The 15,386-nt window shown below is 50.8% G+C and overlaps 1 protein-coding gene across 15 annotated transcripts in view; it reads left to right on the top strand.

The window, feature by feature from the left end:
• The window catches only part of LOC105465287 (solute carrier family 4 member 5), a 146,999-nt gene that overhangs the window by 128,565 nt on the left and 3,048 nt on the right, over window positions 1-15,386 (top strand). For 9 of the 15 annotated variants that reach the window (XM_071076945.1, XM_071076944.1, XM_071076936.1 and 6 more), the window contains 10 exons: window positions 410-523; window positions 2,058-2,219; window positions 2,307-2,390; window positions 2,980-3,158; window positions 4,295-4,367; window positions 6,136-6,204; window positions 6,883-7,056; window positions 9,074-9,253; window positions 11,775-11,859; window positions 13,233-13,300. In XM_071076945.1, the coding sequence (XP_070933046.1) occupies window positions 410-523; window positions 2,058-2,219; window positions 2,307-2,390; window positions 2,980-3,158; window positions 4,295-4,367; window positions 6,136-6,204; window positions 6,883-7,056; window positions 9,074-9,253; window positions 11,775-11,859; window positions 13,233-13,267 (1,155 nt within the window). In that variant the 3' untranslated portion in view covers window positions 13,268-13,300. Of the gene's footprint in view, window positions 1-409; window positions 524-2,057; window positions 2,220-2,306; window positions 2,391-2,979; window positions 3,159-4,294; window positions 4,368-6,135; window positions 6,205-6,882; window positions 7,057-9,073; window positions 9,254-11,169; window positions 11,271-11,774; window positions 11,860-13,232; window positions 13,301-15,386 lie in introns of those variants that run through there. The other 6 variants (XM_071076943.1, XM_071076941.1, XM_071076947.1 and 3 more) reach the window with 4 other exon arrangements.

Raw genomic sequence — 15,386 nt, 5'->3', positions numbered from 1 at the left:
TTCAGAGTTCAGCCCTTGCCCTCATCATACCTGCTGGGTGCCCCAATTCAGACTGTCATACCAGAACACATCTTCAGCAGCGGCTGCCATGGCCACATGGATCATAACAGCTCCCACATTGATCACCATATGCCAAGCACTCGAAATGTGTCACAGTTCAGTTACACCTTTGAGGGAGATACTACCATCATCTCCATCTTACAGAGAAGGAAATTGAGGCTTGGAGAGATGACACGCTTCCCCAAGCTCACACAGTTAGCGAGGAGCAGAGCCCAGATTTGAGCCTAGTTCTGGTGCCTTCAGAGCCCAGACTTAACAGTTCACCTCTTTGCTGCTTGGGGACTGGGGCTGCCTGGAGCTGGGTGGGTGCTTTACTCACTTCTTTCACTTGCTCATCTCCTGTCTGCAGGTCCGGGCCCTGGTGGCTGACTTTTCCATTGTTTTCTCCATCCTGATGTTCTGTGGAATCGATGCCTGTTTTGGCCTGGAAACCCCCAAGCTGCATGTGCCCAGTGTCATCAAGGTTTGCCCCTTGCCCCCACTCTGGGCATCCAGTCTGCCTGCCTACCAGCTGTAGATTCTTTCCCTTCTGTGCTGATCAAACTTTTCTCCTCTCAGTCAAGAGACCATTTTAGTTCTCTGTGTGCCACCTTTCCTGAACACTGGCTCCCAGGAGCTGGTCCTTTGAGGTAGGGCGGGGAGGGGTAACATATTCACCGGGAAATCCTGATCTGTAGTCTTGAGGTGAGGAAGGCACTGAAATTCACCCTCCAATCCAGCAGAAGCCTCTTGATTCCTGTTTGAGGGTCTCCAGTTCCCTAACCTCTGGCAATCTATAAGCTGGGCCAAATAGGATCTATTGAAACTGGTCCCTTAGAACAGTGATTCTCAAAGTGTGGTCCTCAGACCAATATCACAGCATCACAGTCATGGGGAACTCATTAGAAATGCAATTTCTCAGCCCCACCTGTGGAATCAGAAAAGCTGGGGGTGGGGGGTGGGACCAGCAATCTGCATTTTAACAAGCCCTTCAGGTGACTTGGAGTATGCTCAAGTTTGAGAACCACTGCTTAGAAATTACCCACTAGTCTAGAATTGGTGACATATGCTTGTAGCTAAACTCAGCCCTACTCCCTCATAAGAGCACCAACTGGCCAGGTGCAGTGGCTCACGCCTATAATCCCAGCACTTTGGGAGGCTGAGGCGGGCAGATCACGAGGTCAGGAGATCAAGACCATCCTGGCCAACACGGTGAAACCCCATCTCTACTAAAGATACAAAAAAATTAGCCAGGCGTGGTGGTGGGCGCCTGTAGTCCCAGCTACTGGGGAGGCTGAGGCAGGAGAATGGCGTGAATCTGGGAGGTGGAGCTTGCAGTGAGCCGAGATCGCACTACTGCACTGCAGCCTGGGTGACAGAGCAAGACTCCATCTCAAAAACGAAAAGAAGAAAGAAGGGAAAAAAAAGAGCACCAACCATCTCACCAGAGTAGAGAGTCCAGATTCTAGAACTTACCCTCCCTGTCTTTAAGGTTTTGTTGTTGTTGTTGTTTGTTTGTTTTTTGAGACAAAGTCTTTTTATATATTCTCCTCATTCTTAACATGCAGGACTGAACTGATGTTCAGCGTTTTACAGACAATTCTTTAATGCTCCCAGACAGGTGACTCAGGAGAGGCAGAAGCAGCTGGCCCTGGGCCCACCCATTTCTTTATTCTTTTCTGTTGGGCCTCATTCCTGCTGTTTGTTATTTGCAGTGGGTGACTGTGCTCTCTCTCCTGGCTGCCCTTTGACCTTCACCTCCATGTTTCCTGACCAACCCCAGGGCTGTTGCAGCAAATTACCTCCTTAGTTTTACAGACACTGTTTGAGTGCATGCTCCTTCCCATGTCTGAATTTAGTCTAAAGTTGCAGGTACCTAAGGTGTTTAAGGGAAAAGATTGCACTTGAAAAGTACCCAAAGTCAGGGAAAGTTGAGGAGGTGGGACAGCAGGCCAGGCAGCAAGTGCCCTGGGACAAGAGAGAGAGGAAAGGGCCCCTCTCTGTTTGCTCCCATTCAGCCCACACGGCCTGACCGAGGCTGGTTCGTGGCCCCCTTTGGGAAGAACCCGTGGTGGGTGTACCCAGCAAGCATCCTGCCCGCCCTGCTGGTGACCATCCTGATCTTCATGGACCAGCAGATCACTGCCGTCATTGTCAACCGGAAGGAGAACAAACTGAAGGTAAGGCCGGTACTAGGAGCAGAGGCATAACCTCTTTCTTCCCACAAAGTCAGAAGGAGCGAAGGGAGGACATGATGCTTCTTTCAGTACTTTGGGCCAGGAAAATATGAGGACAGAAGACTGGAGTTCCCACTTGGTGTGTTGAGGGGGAAAAGTGACCTCCAGGTGTGGGTAAGGCCACCAGGGCTGGAGTGACTTTCTGAGGACCAGGACCAAACTAGGTTGGGCCACTGGGCACAGGCTCTCTGTCTTTCCCAAAGTGGCATCGAGTTCTTATGAGAATCAGCAGATCCTGATGGGGGCTCAGCCTAGAACACTGAGGCAGAGGAACTTCCTTAGCCTTCCTGGTCTCTACAACTCCCCGTCCAGCCTGTGAGCCTGAGAAGACTCGGGTCACCCCCTCCCCCATCCCGGTCTGGACCACTCTAGGTGTGGCCTGTCCCAGCTGGGGCCCCTCAGGAACTATAGAGACCCTGTGGCCACCTTCTGGGCCCTTATCCCCGGAGACCCAAACCCAGGGCCTCTCCAAGCTTGAACATCCCTCTCTTCTATGACCCACGTCCCTTAGGCAGTTCACCCTTTCAGATGGGGTGGTAGGACCTGCCCACCTCTGCAATCCTTGCAAGGAGCACCTCAGGCCCCTTCAGTATCTTCTGGAAGGCAGGAGGGCCTTGAACCATGTTCCACAGAGTGGCTGCTTCCAGGAGGAACTGGCTTCCCAGAAACTTCTCCCTCTCCCACCCCCACCCCACTCCTGCAGAAGGCTGCTGGCTACCATCTGGACCTGTTCTGGGTGGGCATCCTCATGGCCTTGTGCTCCTTTATGGGGCTTCCCTGGTACGTGGCTGCCACGGTCATCTCCATCGCCCACATCGACAGCCTCAAGATGGAGACAGAGACCAGCGCCCCTGGGGAGCAGCCCCAGTTCCTAGGAGTCAGGTAGGAGGGTCAGGGCCTAGGAATCACCCAACGGGGAGGGGCCCACTCGGGGAGGGGAAGCTGGCTTTGCCTGCCACAAAAGAATTTGGGCTCTGATGGCCCAAGAACCACAGGGACATGAGTGCTATCCCTGGAGGCAGGGAAGGAGAGAGACAGAAGTCCAAGTCTAAGTGGGGCTTTTTACCTACTGGGCTCCAAGCAGTATGTATATCCCATCCATAAACATGCACACGTGCCAGACACTCATCTGCATCGGCCACCCAAGGTCCCCACAAAGCCTCATGCTGTCCTGCTCTTTTTCTCTTCCTCAAGACTCTCCAGGCCCCTACTGCCCTGATGGCCCTCTTGTGGGTTCAGGTCCTGCTCAGTCTCCATTCCTCCAGAAGGCTTTCCCAGGATCACCCCCACTCCCCGGTCTATGGCCCTGCCTGTCACTCCTGTTCCTTCACTTGCCCCTTCTCTTACACCCCATGGTAGGCAGAGAAGTGTATCTTCAGCCCCTTAGGGCCTCCAGGGTGAGACCACACCAAACCCTGGCATTCACCTACGTGGCTGCCCTAAGAACTTCTCCCACTATCTTGGGATACTTGGGCCACCCAGCCTGCCCGAATGACGCTTCTCTGCCCGACTGCAGGGCTCACCTGCCTCCCACCCCTGACACCTGCTCTGCTGGTGTCCCCTTCTCCAGATCCTCATTCACTGTGCCCCACAAAAGTGAAATCTTAAAATCAAAGAGCAGAGTAATAGCATTTTATCTTGCATGTATCCTCGCAACAATAGGTGCCATTATTATCTGCATATACTGAGGCTGAAGATGGGCAGGCTCCTGCCCAATGCCGCATAACTGGCAAGTGGCAGAGCCAGGATCCAGCCCACATCAGTTCTGCTCAAGCACCCCAGCTACGAGCCACTACACTAAGCGGCCTCCCTCAATGCCCCTGCAAGATGCCTTGGGGGCTGCCTGTCTTCCCACATATGGTTCAGCTGGGCCTCAGGCAACCAGGCAGAGCTCCACACAGAAGCCCTCGAGGCCATGGCCTTGGACACAAACTTCAGGTGCCCACAGTGAGCAGGAGGGCTGGAGTGGTCACCAGGCATTTCCTGGTACACTCTGACAATGTGTTCTTCTCTGCCAGGGAACAGAGAGTGACCGGCATCATCGTCTTCATCCTGACGGGAATCTCTGTCTTCCTGGCTCCCATCCTAAAGGTGAGGTCCTGCACTCTCACCTAGGGCCTCGTCGCCTGAGAAAGCAGAGTGGATGCCTCAGGGAGGGAGGGGGTCCCCACATGGCTAGGGATCACGGGCGTATCAGCCCCCTAAAAAAGGCACAGTCTTAGCCGGGCATGGTGACTCACGCCTGTAATCTCAGCACTTTGGGAGGCCGAGGCAGGTGGATCACCTGAGGGCAGGAGTTCAAGACCAGCCTGGCCAACATGGTGAAACCCTGTCTCTACTAAAAATACAAAAATAGCCGGGTGTGGTGGCTTACGCCTGTAGTCCCAGCTACTCAGGAGGCTGAGATGGGAGAATTGGTTGAGATCAGGAGGTGGAGGCTGCAGTGAGCTGAGATTGCACCACTGCACTCCAGCCTGGGCAAGACAGAGCGAGACTCCGTCTCAAAAAAAAAAAAAAAAAACTTCGAATCAGCCAGGCGTGATGGCTCATGTCTGTAATCCTAACACTTTGGGAGGCCGAGGTGGGAGGATCGCTTGAGGACAATAGTTTGAGACCAGAATGACCAACATAGTGAGACTCTGTCTCAAAAAAAACAAAACAACAAAAACAAACAAAAAAACAAAAAAAAAAAAACAAAAAAAAACCCTCAAATCCAAGAACAGCCTTCTTTAGGGGCCAAAAATTCCTCTAAAGCCCTTCTAGTGTTGGCATAGTGCTCTGTGCTCTCCAGAGTGCTGTAATATGACCACAAGGAGGAGCAGCCTCCGCTCACCATGGGGAGCCACAGCTGCAGGTAGAGAGAAGGCAAGGGGCAAAAACAGCTGAGATAGACAGCAGAAAAATGCTTTGAAAGGCTGTGAAAGATTTGGAATCATTCTTGTAGAGTGGGATGAATTCTATGATCCCATTTTTGAAAACGCAAACAAAATGCCTGTGTGCAAGTTTGGAGGGATGGGTACCCACCAAACTATTCGTGGTTAGTTGGTGATGAGTGCTGATTAGTTTACACACTTTTGTTCTGCTTCTGTTTTATGTGATTGTGTATGAGGCATGATTTCTGTGTTTTTTGTTTTTTGTTTGAGACGGAGTCTCTGTCGCCCAGGCTGGAGTGCAGTGGCACGATCTCAGCTCACTGAAACCTCCGTCTCCCAGGTTCAAGCGATTCTTCTGCCTCAGCCTCCTGAGTTGCTGGGATTACAGGCATGCACCACCATGCCTGGCTAATTTTTTTGTATTTTTAGTAGAGACGGGGTTTCACCGTGTTGGCCAGGCTGGTCTCGAACTTCTGACCTCAGGTGTTCGAGGTGCTAGGACTACAGGCGTGAGCCACCATGCCCAGCCTGATGGGTGATTTCTGTTAAGTGTCCCAGGTACTCCCTGCCGATGTAGGTCAGCTCATTGAAGTTCCCCATGCCCCTGCAGGCTGAGCAGTTTTAGGGGCCCTCACCTGAGGCTGGAGGTAGGAAGGAGCTGGCAGGAATGAGGAGGGGGCAGTCTGTGGAGTCTTCTCACTTTCCAGAAGGTATTTCTTCAGCCAGACCACATGGCTTCCGCACAGTGCAGTGAGGGACCGGGCCAGGAGAGCAGTTGCATGCTGGGCCAGCCTGAGAAGGAGCAGTACAGCCCCAGTGACCCTCATCTCCACCCCCGCCCACACCCCAGTTCTGCTGACTCTCGGTTCCCCCAAACATCCAGCTCCCCAGCTGCCTCTGTAGTCAGGAGACACTGTCATCCAGAACAGGGTGGCCAAGGGCCCGACCCAGGCAGAGGCCGATCCAAAGCTCTGCTCTCATTTTAGTGCATCCCCCTGCCGGTGCTGTATGGAGTCTTCCTCTACATGGGCGTGGCCTCCCTGAATGGCATCCAGGTAAGGCTTTCACTCCCCAGGCTGCATGATCTGGAGTCAACATTCCATGTCTGGTTCCATGTCACCAAGACCCCCAATTCAGTTGTCCCAGTTGTCCCCAATTGTCCTAATTCAATGAAAGAATAATAGTAATAATGGTACTACCACTGACTGATACTACCAGGCAAAATAAATATGCTAGGCACTTCATAGGCCTCACATAATTGAATCTATGTAATTAAGTCCTCTGATCCCCATTTTACAGATGGGGACTGGAGGGTCAGAATTCAAAATCCAAAAGGAACTGACTCCAGTGAGCATTTCACTATACCTCCTTCTCTTCCCTAAGGCAACTACGCAGAAGAAAACATTTTTGTTTTGTTCTGTATTTACTGTGAAATCCCAGAATTCTTAAACAGTTTGTGTTACAATTAACTTGCACTTTCCTTGAATATGGACAATGTCTATTTTGTGGCCAGCTCCAGGGCTGTTCCCCTCGACCGGGGCTCAGGACCCCTTCTCTAAGACCCCATTATGCATCCGCCTAGACACCTCCAGGCCCCGTCCCATGCACCCTTAAGGCCTGAGCAGGGGGCTTCCCCTCTCTGAGATCCCACCCAGGTACCCCTTCCGCTAGTCCCAGGGCCCAGCAGGCCCTTGGGGCCCAGCTGCCTGACTGAGCCCACGCTGTCCACCTAGTTCTGGGAACGCTGCAAGCTCTTCCTGATGCCGGCCAAGCACCAGCCGGACCACGCCTTCCTGAGGCACGTGCCGCTGCGCCGGATCCACCTCTTCACCCTGGTGCAGATCCTCTGCCTGGCGGTGCTCTGGATCCTCAAATCCACGGTGGCTGCCATCATCTTCCCGGTCATGGTAAAGTGGGCCCGGGCTTCCCTCTCCTGCCGGGCAGGTTGGCCTGGGCAACCCAGAGGTGCATAGCAACCTCCCCTCCCGCCACCTTCTACCGTCCCATCAGCTGTGACCTGGCTCCCTTGGGTCGCAGAGGCTGGCACAGAATGACCTGATTCGAGTTGTGGCCATCCAGGCCAGATGGTGTGGGGTGGGGCAGAGAGGAGGCGGAAAAAGGAATGTCAGAGCAGCTCAGCGAGAATGCAGGAGCCACCCAGCTCTGGGGAGGGATGGAGAAAGCAAATCAGTTCAACCTGGAGACCAAGTTCCCACTGCCAAAATTCCAACCAGTCTCAGAAGTCTATGAGTACTAAATATAGATCTTTCCACCCTTCAAGATAGCTAAATTGGAAAAGCTAAATAGTGAAGTAGTGGGGCGGGGGAAGAACGAGGGTCAGAGATCAAGAACAACAAAACCCAATGACAGTATATATAAAGCTTGAGCAAGGGAAAGGTTACAGTTCTTTCACTGTTCTTGCAAATATTATATAAGTTTGAAATTACTCCAAAATAAGAAGTGAAAAGAACGCAAAGCCAACAACATATTGCCTCTGGCCACCTAGATAACTCACTGAGGGCAGTGACCCAGGCCCCCCTTGCCAGGAGTCTGGAGTGTGTCAGCAAATGCCTGGTGAAGGCCTGAGGGTTCCGGGGTAGGGGCCAAAGTAAGGACACTGAGGAGAACTTGAAGTGCACACTTCTGGGAGGGGTCTAGTCCATGGTTCTTGACCCTGGCTGCCCATGACAATCAACCCAGATCAATCCAATCAGAATCTCTGGGGAAACCCAGACTTTGGTATTTTTATGAGGTCCACGGATGAGCATATAGACGTGCAGCCAGGGTTGAGAACCCCCACTGCAGGGAAAGGGAGATAGATCCTCACCCCAAGTGCCCTCAGGGGCCTCAGAGCTGTTGAAGGGAAAGGCAATAGTAGTCATGATTAGCATTTACTGAGTGCTGTTCCACTGAGTCCACACCAGCCCCTGAAGCACTAGTAACCCAGCTTTACAGATGAGAACATGAGGCTCAGAGAGCATGAGCAGAGTGACCCTGGGCACATAGCCAGACAGGGCAGGGCAAGGCAAGACCCACACCCTCCACCTATTGATTTTTTTTGTTTAATTTGCATACAGTAAAATTCAATGGGTGGGTCTATGAGTTTTGGCAAATGTACAGAGTAGAGACAGACATAAATTCTTGGGCCTTACCTGACCTGCTAAATCAGAAACTGGGGGAATCCAGTGATTTGTGTATTAACAAGCACTCCAGGTCCTGGTGCATGCTCAAGTTTGAGAACCACTAATTTATGTATTTATTTTATTTGTTTGGGATGGAGTCTTGCTCTGTCATGCATGCTCAAGTTCGAGAACCACTAATTTATGTATTTATTTTATTTGTTTGAGATGGAGTCTTGCTCTGTCACCCAGGCTGGAATGCAGTGGCACAATCTTGGCTCATTGCAACCTCCGCCTCCCGGATTCTAGCTATTCTTCTGCCTCAGTCTCCTGAGTAGCTGGGACTACAGGCACTCACCAACATGCCTGGCTAATTTTTGTATTTTTAGGAGGGACAGGGTTTCACCATGTTGGCCAGGCTGGTCTCAAACTCCTGACCTCAGGTGATCCGCCCACCTCGGCCTCCCAAAGTGCTGGGATTACAGGCGTGAGCCACCATGCCTGGCTGAGAACCACTAATTTAAAGAATAACTGTAGTTCTCCAGCCCATGGCCTTTCTGAGGCTCCCCACTTCGGCTGTCACAGGCTGTCCCTCTTGGTCACTGGTAGGAATGGTCACTCACCTGAGGGGCCAGACGAGAGGAAACACGGTGGAGGGAAGGTGAATAATGGCTTATGGGAGCTTCGATATGGCTCCAAAGACACCACAAAAAGTCCCTGAACTCAGCAGACTGAGGGAGGAAAAAATCTATGCTTGAGTTTGGGCATTAAGACCACAGTTTTCTCTAAACTCACAAAACTGTAGTCTCTCTCCCGTTTCCCACCACAGATCCTGGGCCTCATCATCGTGCGAAGGCTTCTGGATTTCATCTTTTCTCAGCACGACCTGGCCTGGATTGACAACATCCTCCCAGAGAAGGAAAAAAAGGAGACAGACAAGAAGAGGAAGAGAAAGAAAGGGGCGCACGAGGATTGTGATGAGGAGGTGGGGAAATGTGAGGCCGGGGCACAGTGGAGAAATCGAGAGTCCTTCTCTCCACTTTTGCCAGGGTTAGGGAGAGGGTGGCTTCTTGGGCGGCCTGTGGCAGTGCCTAGGCCCAGTCCAGGATGGGCTGGGGCATCTGCTTGTCTTGATCTGGGGTGCTGAGGGCTCTTCTGTTTATGTGAATATCCTCAGAGTGGGCCAGAGTGAATGAGGCTCCGTGTCCAGGGAAAAGGTGATTGGCCATGCCCACTCTTTCCATCACTGTGGGCTTTATGGTTATGATCACAGCAAGCGGGTTCCTGCGGGAAGGGCCGGGAGGCAGCTCCAGCATGGAAGGAGGTTATGAAGACTGACCTCCAGAGAGTGGAGCAGACTTGAGGAGAGGTGTCTAATGGGGACTTAAAAGCAGACTGGACTCCAGACAGGCAGAAGGGGCTGAGAACAAGTTTTGCTTGTGCCTTTCCCTAGGGTACGGGGGACAAAGATGGGGAAAGAGGCAGGTATCCTGACCGAAAGGAGACACTACATTTCCCAGATGCCTGGGACAACATGGTTGCCCCATCTGCCCCTCTTCTCCCATGCTCCCTTCCCATTTCACCCCCAAAACACTCAGGGAGTCAACAGACAAGGGGCCAGTCCAGAAATAATAGTGAATCACGCCGGGCGCGGTGGCTCAAGCCTGTAATCCCAGCACTTTGGGAGGCCAAGACGGGTGGATCACGAGGTCAGGAGATCGAGACCATCCTGGCTAACACGGTGAAACCCCGTCTCTACTAAGAAATACAAAAAACTAGCCGGGCGAGGTGGCGGGCGCCTGTAGTCCCAGCTACTTGGGAGGCTGAGGCCGGAGAATGGCGTGAACCCGGGAGGCGGAGCTTGCAGTGAGCCGAGATCCGGCCACTGCACTCCAGCCTGGGCTACAGAGTGAGACTCCGTCTCAAAAAAAAAAAAAAAAAAAAAAAAAAAAAAAAAAAAATAATAATAATAATAATAATAGTGAATCACTAAACATGAGGCAGAAAGATTCTTTTTTTTTTTTTTTTTTTTTTTTTTGAGACGGAGTCTCGCTCTGCCGCCCAGGCTGGAGTGCAGTGGCCGGATCTCAGCTCACTGCAAGCTCCGCCTCCCGGGCTTACGCCATTCTCCTGCCTCAGCCTCCCGAGTAGTTGGTACTACAGGCGCCCGGCTAGTTTTTTGTATTTTTTAGTAGAGACGGGGTTTCACCGTGTTAGCCAGGATGGTCTCGATCTCCTGACCTCGTGATCCGCCCGTCTCGGCCTCCCAAAGTGCTGGGATTACAGGCTTGAGCCACCGCGCCCGGCCAAAGATTCTTAATTCACGTGTTCATTACATATGATGAAACTGTCCCCGCAAAAGGAAGTGACCTACCCAAAATGGACATGTAGCTACATTTCTAAGAAGGAATTAAAATAATTCCTGACTTTGCTGGTTTCTGATATGCTAAGCTGCCTGTGCCATCTCCTCGTGCTCTGCTTGCCTCCCAATCTCCCAGTTTGACCCAAACTCACGTCCCTGCATCCACCCTGTCCTGTTCTCGTGATTTTGCCTCGTGCAGATGAAACATGTTCAAGGCAAATCCCTTCTGACTGGCTGGTGATGATTAAACCATCTTCTGATCAGTCAGAACTCCCCTAGTCCCTAATCACTGTGCTTTTCCAGGAAGAGTCCCATAATACATGTGTTTGTAGATGATTTGTAAAGGTGGGTTCTGAAAACAAAGAAAGAGACTACGTGCCTTTTAAAGACACTTAGTTGTCATACTTTCAATAAATATTTGAGTGGCTACCACATGCCAAGAACTATTACAGGGTTGGGAAAAAGAATCTCTGAATTATGATATATCAATGGAAAAACAAGATTCAATTTACACAAATTCATTTTACTTGTCTTTATAGTAACACAGTTATTGTGTGAGGTTCATTCCCACGTGACTGGTTGCTGTGACAGATAAAACCGTTTTGATGACATTCCTGGAAGAGTTGCGCTGTGTTCAATGGTGTGTATAGGACAGGCTAACTGTGCCCATTCCCCCTCAGTGGGCCCCAGGGTGTTTGCAGCACCCATTTTGTCTAGAGGTGAAGAGAATGGTGGTTTGCACTGCACATGCATGCATTTTCCATCTTGGCAAGAAAGCCAAGTTGTTGGCTGGGCGTGGTGGCTCACATCTGTAATCCCAGCACTTTGGGAGGCCGAGGCGGGGGGATCACGAGGTCAGGAGTTCGAGACCAGCCTGGCCAACACGGTGAAACCCCATCTTTACTGAAAATACAAAAACTTAGCTGCACATGGTGGTGCACACCTGTAATCCCAGCTACTCGGGAGGCTGAGGCAGGAGAATCACTTGAACCCAGGAGGCAGAGGTTGCAGTGAGCTGAGATCGCGCTACTGCACTCCAGCCTGGGCAATAAAGCAAGACTCTGTCTCAAAAAAAAAGAAAGAAAGAAAGAAAGCCAAGTTGTTGTGTTGGTGTTTATCCTCTTTTCCCACTGTTTTTCTTCAGCCCCAGTTCCCTCCTCCCTCAGTTATAAAGATTCCCATGGAAAGTGTCCAATCAGATCCCCAAAACGGTATCCACTGCATTGCCAGTAAGTAAAACACATGGTGTCTCTCGCTTCCTACTTACTACTAATCCTCCATATCTTTCCCCTAGGAACTTTCATCTGTAACTCAGGGGGATCTAATCATTTTGGATGCTATAGCAGCAGTCTTCAACTTTTTTGGCATAAGGGAAAAGTTTTGTGGAAGATAATTTTTCCACAGACCAGTAGGGGAGTGGGGAATGGTTTTGGGATGAGACTGTTCCACCTCAGATTCTCTTAAGGAGTACGCAACCTAGATCCCATGTATGGACAGTTCACAATAGGGTTCTCACCCTTATGAGAATCTGTTGCTGCCACTGATCCCACCGGAGGTAGAGCACAGGGGTTAATGCTTGCTTGCCCACGCTCGCCTCCTGCTGTGCGGCCTGGTTCTGCTACTGTTCCATGGCCTGGGGGTTTAGGACCCTGCACTAGAAGACCTTTGTCCTAGGCAGAGATCAAAGAGAACTGGGCCACCAGGACTGGTACTCCAACCAGATGGGAAACCCCAGAGCAAAGCCTGCAGACTTGAATGACTAATCCTCACTTTAGTTAAGGCAAAATCCCTCATTCCCTCCTTTCCCTACGTGTCCCCAGATCCCTGTGGCATCTCCTGGCCCTCTTTTGTGTTGTTTCAAACCACATCAGTCCAAACATGGCCCACCAGGCCTCCCATGTTTTCCAGTGGCTGTTGAAATGGTTGAGGGCTCAGAACCAAGCTTTCCCCTTAAGATAAATAGGTAGCATAGCACTTGGGTTATAAGTCAGGCATAATTGGAGATCCCCGTGGTGGTTGTGCTGTGCCTCTGTGTGATTCCTCAGCACCTTCTCAGCAGACAGCTGAGAGGGAGGCTGCCTGGGCGGGATTGAGCATTGCTTACGGAAATCCTGGGAGATTCTATTGCTGCCTTTAATGCCTCCCAGCCTCAGCTCGCCATAGGTGGCCAGTCCTGTCATCCAGGCAACATAGCCTGTCCCGAGTCTTCTGAAAGATCCCTACCTTAGTCCCAAGCCTGGTGCTTCTGATACAGGGCTTGCCACCCTCAAAGACAGATTAGGGGTGGGTGGCCAGGGCGTCCTTCCCATCAGCAGTATCCCTCATAAGCACCTCAAGATCTTGAGTTTCTCAGGCTCCTCCCTGACTCCCATCTCTCTCCTCCCTGGCCCTCCCATGCCTCACACCCCCTAGCCCTGGCTGAGAGCCTTCTGGGTGAAGGAGTAACTAAGCCCGAAGCCACACATCTCTGAGGCCCTGTATTCCTCTTGCATAGTGTTGGCTATAGGATTAGAGAAGGAAAAGAGAGGAAATGGTGGGGGAAGCCCGGAGAAATATGGTGCTCAAAACTGCTCCACATCTGACATTTTCATTTTCCTACCAGGAAAAAGATCTTCCAGTTGGAGTTACTCACTCTGATTCTTCCTTCAGTGACACAGAACTTGATCGAAGGTAAACACTGTTAGGTAGACTCCTTGCATATTAGGTAAGAGACTGGGAAATGGTCGGGAAGGTGGAGGGTCTAGGATTTCCCAGGCTAGCTGTCCTCTCAGTAGAAGGCCCTTGCTGGTCCCCAGCTGGGAGTCAAAGGCTGACAAACCTGACTCATCATTCAGGGCCAAGAAACAAATATGTCTTCTCACTGGCATAACAATATGGTTACAACACACAAAGGTATTCAACTTTAGTAAAGGAAATTCTTACAAAAGACTAGGTAGAACAAAAATTCAAAGTAAATGTTGTGGCTGGGCACAGTGGCTCATGCCTGTAATCCCAGCACTTTGGGAGGCCGTGGTGGGCAGATCATGAGGTCAGGAGATCAAGACCATCCTGGCTAACACGGTGAAACTCCGTCTCTACTAAAAAAAATACAAAAAAATTAGCTGGGCGTGGTGGCGGGCGCCTGTAGTCCCAGCTACTGGGGAGGCTGAGGCAGGAGAATGGCGTGAACCTGGGAGGCGGAGCTTGCAGTGAGCCAAGATCCCACCACTGCACTCCAGCCTGGGAGACAGATCAAGACTCCGTCTCAAAAAAAAAAAAGTAAATATTGATAAAAGAAAACAGAAGCCAGGCGCGGTGGCTTACGCCTGTAGTCCCTGCACTTTGGGAGGCTAAGGTCAGCAGATCACAAGGTCAGGAGATTGAGACCATCCTGGCTAACACGGTGAAACTCCGTCTCTACTAAAAATACGAAAACTTAGCCGGGCGTGGTGGCGGGCACCTGTGGTCCCAGCTACTTGGGAGGCTGAGGCAGGATAATGGTGCGAACCTGGGGGGTGGAGCTTGCAGTGAGCTGAGATTGTGCCACTGCACTCCAGCCTGGGCGACGGAGAGAGACTCCATCTCAAAAAAAAAAAAAAAAAAGGCAGGAAAACTAGGCATGGCTTAGGTGTAATATCACTGAAAGCCAGGATAAATGAACGCTAAGGATCAAAACCCCAGGGTACTCTGTAGAATGAATTAACAGCAGGGCTAATTAGCAAAGGTCAGAAAGGGTATGGAGGAAAGCCAACATCAGAGATCAACATCAAAGCTAACATTAGAGATCCACTCGAGATGGGAACTGTTAAGAATAAGTTCCAGGCCAGTTGCCAGGAGCCCCCATGCCAACAATGTGATTCTGTTCTTCATGAGAAGCCACCCGTGAAAAAGGTGAGACTCCCTGATGATGACACAGTGGGCTCAAACACAGAAAAGAGGAATTCAGAGGCAAGAAAGGCTTTACTTCATTATTACTTGGGAAGATGCCAGGGGCAGTCCCACTCCTACCTTGTGCCCTAGAATGGACAGGGATCAAACAGTAATTACAGCACAGGCTATCCCAGGTCTAGAAGATCAGTCTCCAGGCACAGAGGGCACTCATCCAAGAGATTTTTGGGGAAACAGGGGACAGGGGATCTTTTGAATTATAAGGCAAAGCTGCTACCCCAATGCCAGGGTGAAACAACAGACTTTTCCCCAGTTCAACCCTCCCTAAGCAGCAGTCCCAAGGATGATCTAGCCCAAAGTGTCACCTGTCCCATTTACATCTCCGCCTTCCTTCTCATCCCACATCCCCAGGCAGGCTCCTATATCTGTGATGCCACTGATCATTATACAGTAGTACACACCAGTATTAGGAGAAAGCAGTCTATCTTCTTTTCATGTATAATATAATCTACACGAAATTGACTAACTGCTCCCAATTTCAGGCAGTAGAGAGAAAATTTGGACCAGGTTAAGGGTTTCCAAAACCCTGTTAAATTACACAAAGCCCTAAGACAAGGTCAGAAATGAGGAAAATTTGGTAACTGGAGATGGCATCTCCCAACCTCATTGGTGTTTTACTGAATTTATGAAAACAGATGGAGGCAAAGACCACTAAATAGCAAGATTCTATTTCAGTGAAAGGCTCTGCAACGTGGTCTGGTTTAACAAAGACTAAGCATCAATGATCTACCAGGTGTGATGCTTAATCCCTGGGTATATAGAAAGAATGGCATGCAAACAAAGAGCACCCTGTGCAAGAATAATGGAGCACACAGGGAGGGACTAGCCT

The sequence above is a fragment of the Macaca nemestrina genome, chromosome 13 (genome assembly GCF_043159975.1).
Source record: "Macaca nemestrina isolate mMacNem1 chromosome 13, mMacNem.hap1, whole genome shotgun sequence".
In the NCBI taxonomy this organism is placed as follows: domain Eukaryota; kingdom Metazoa; phylum Chordata; class Mammalia; order Primates; family Cercopithecidae; genus Macaca; species Macaca nemestrina.
Note: the sequence above shows the minus strand (reverse complement) of the source record. Positions and strands in the feature narration are given on the sequence as shown.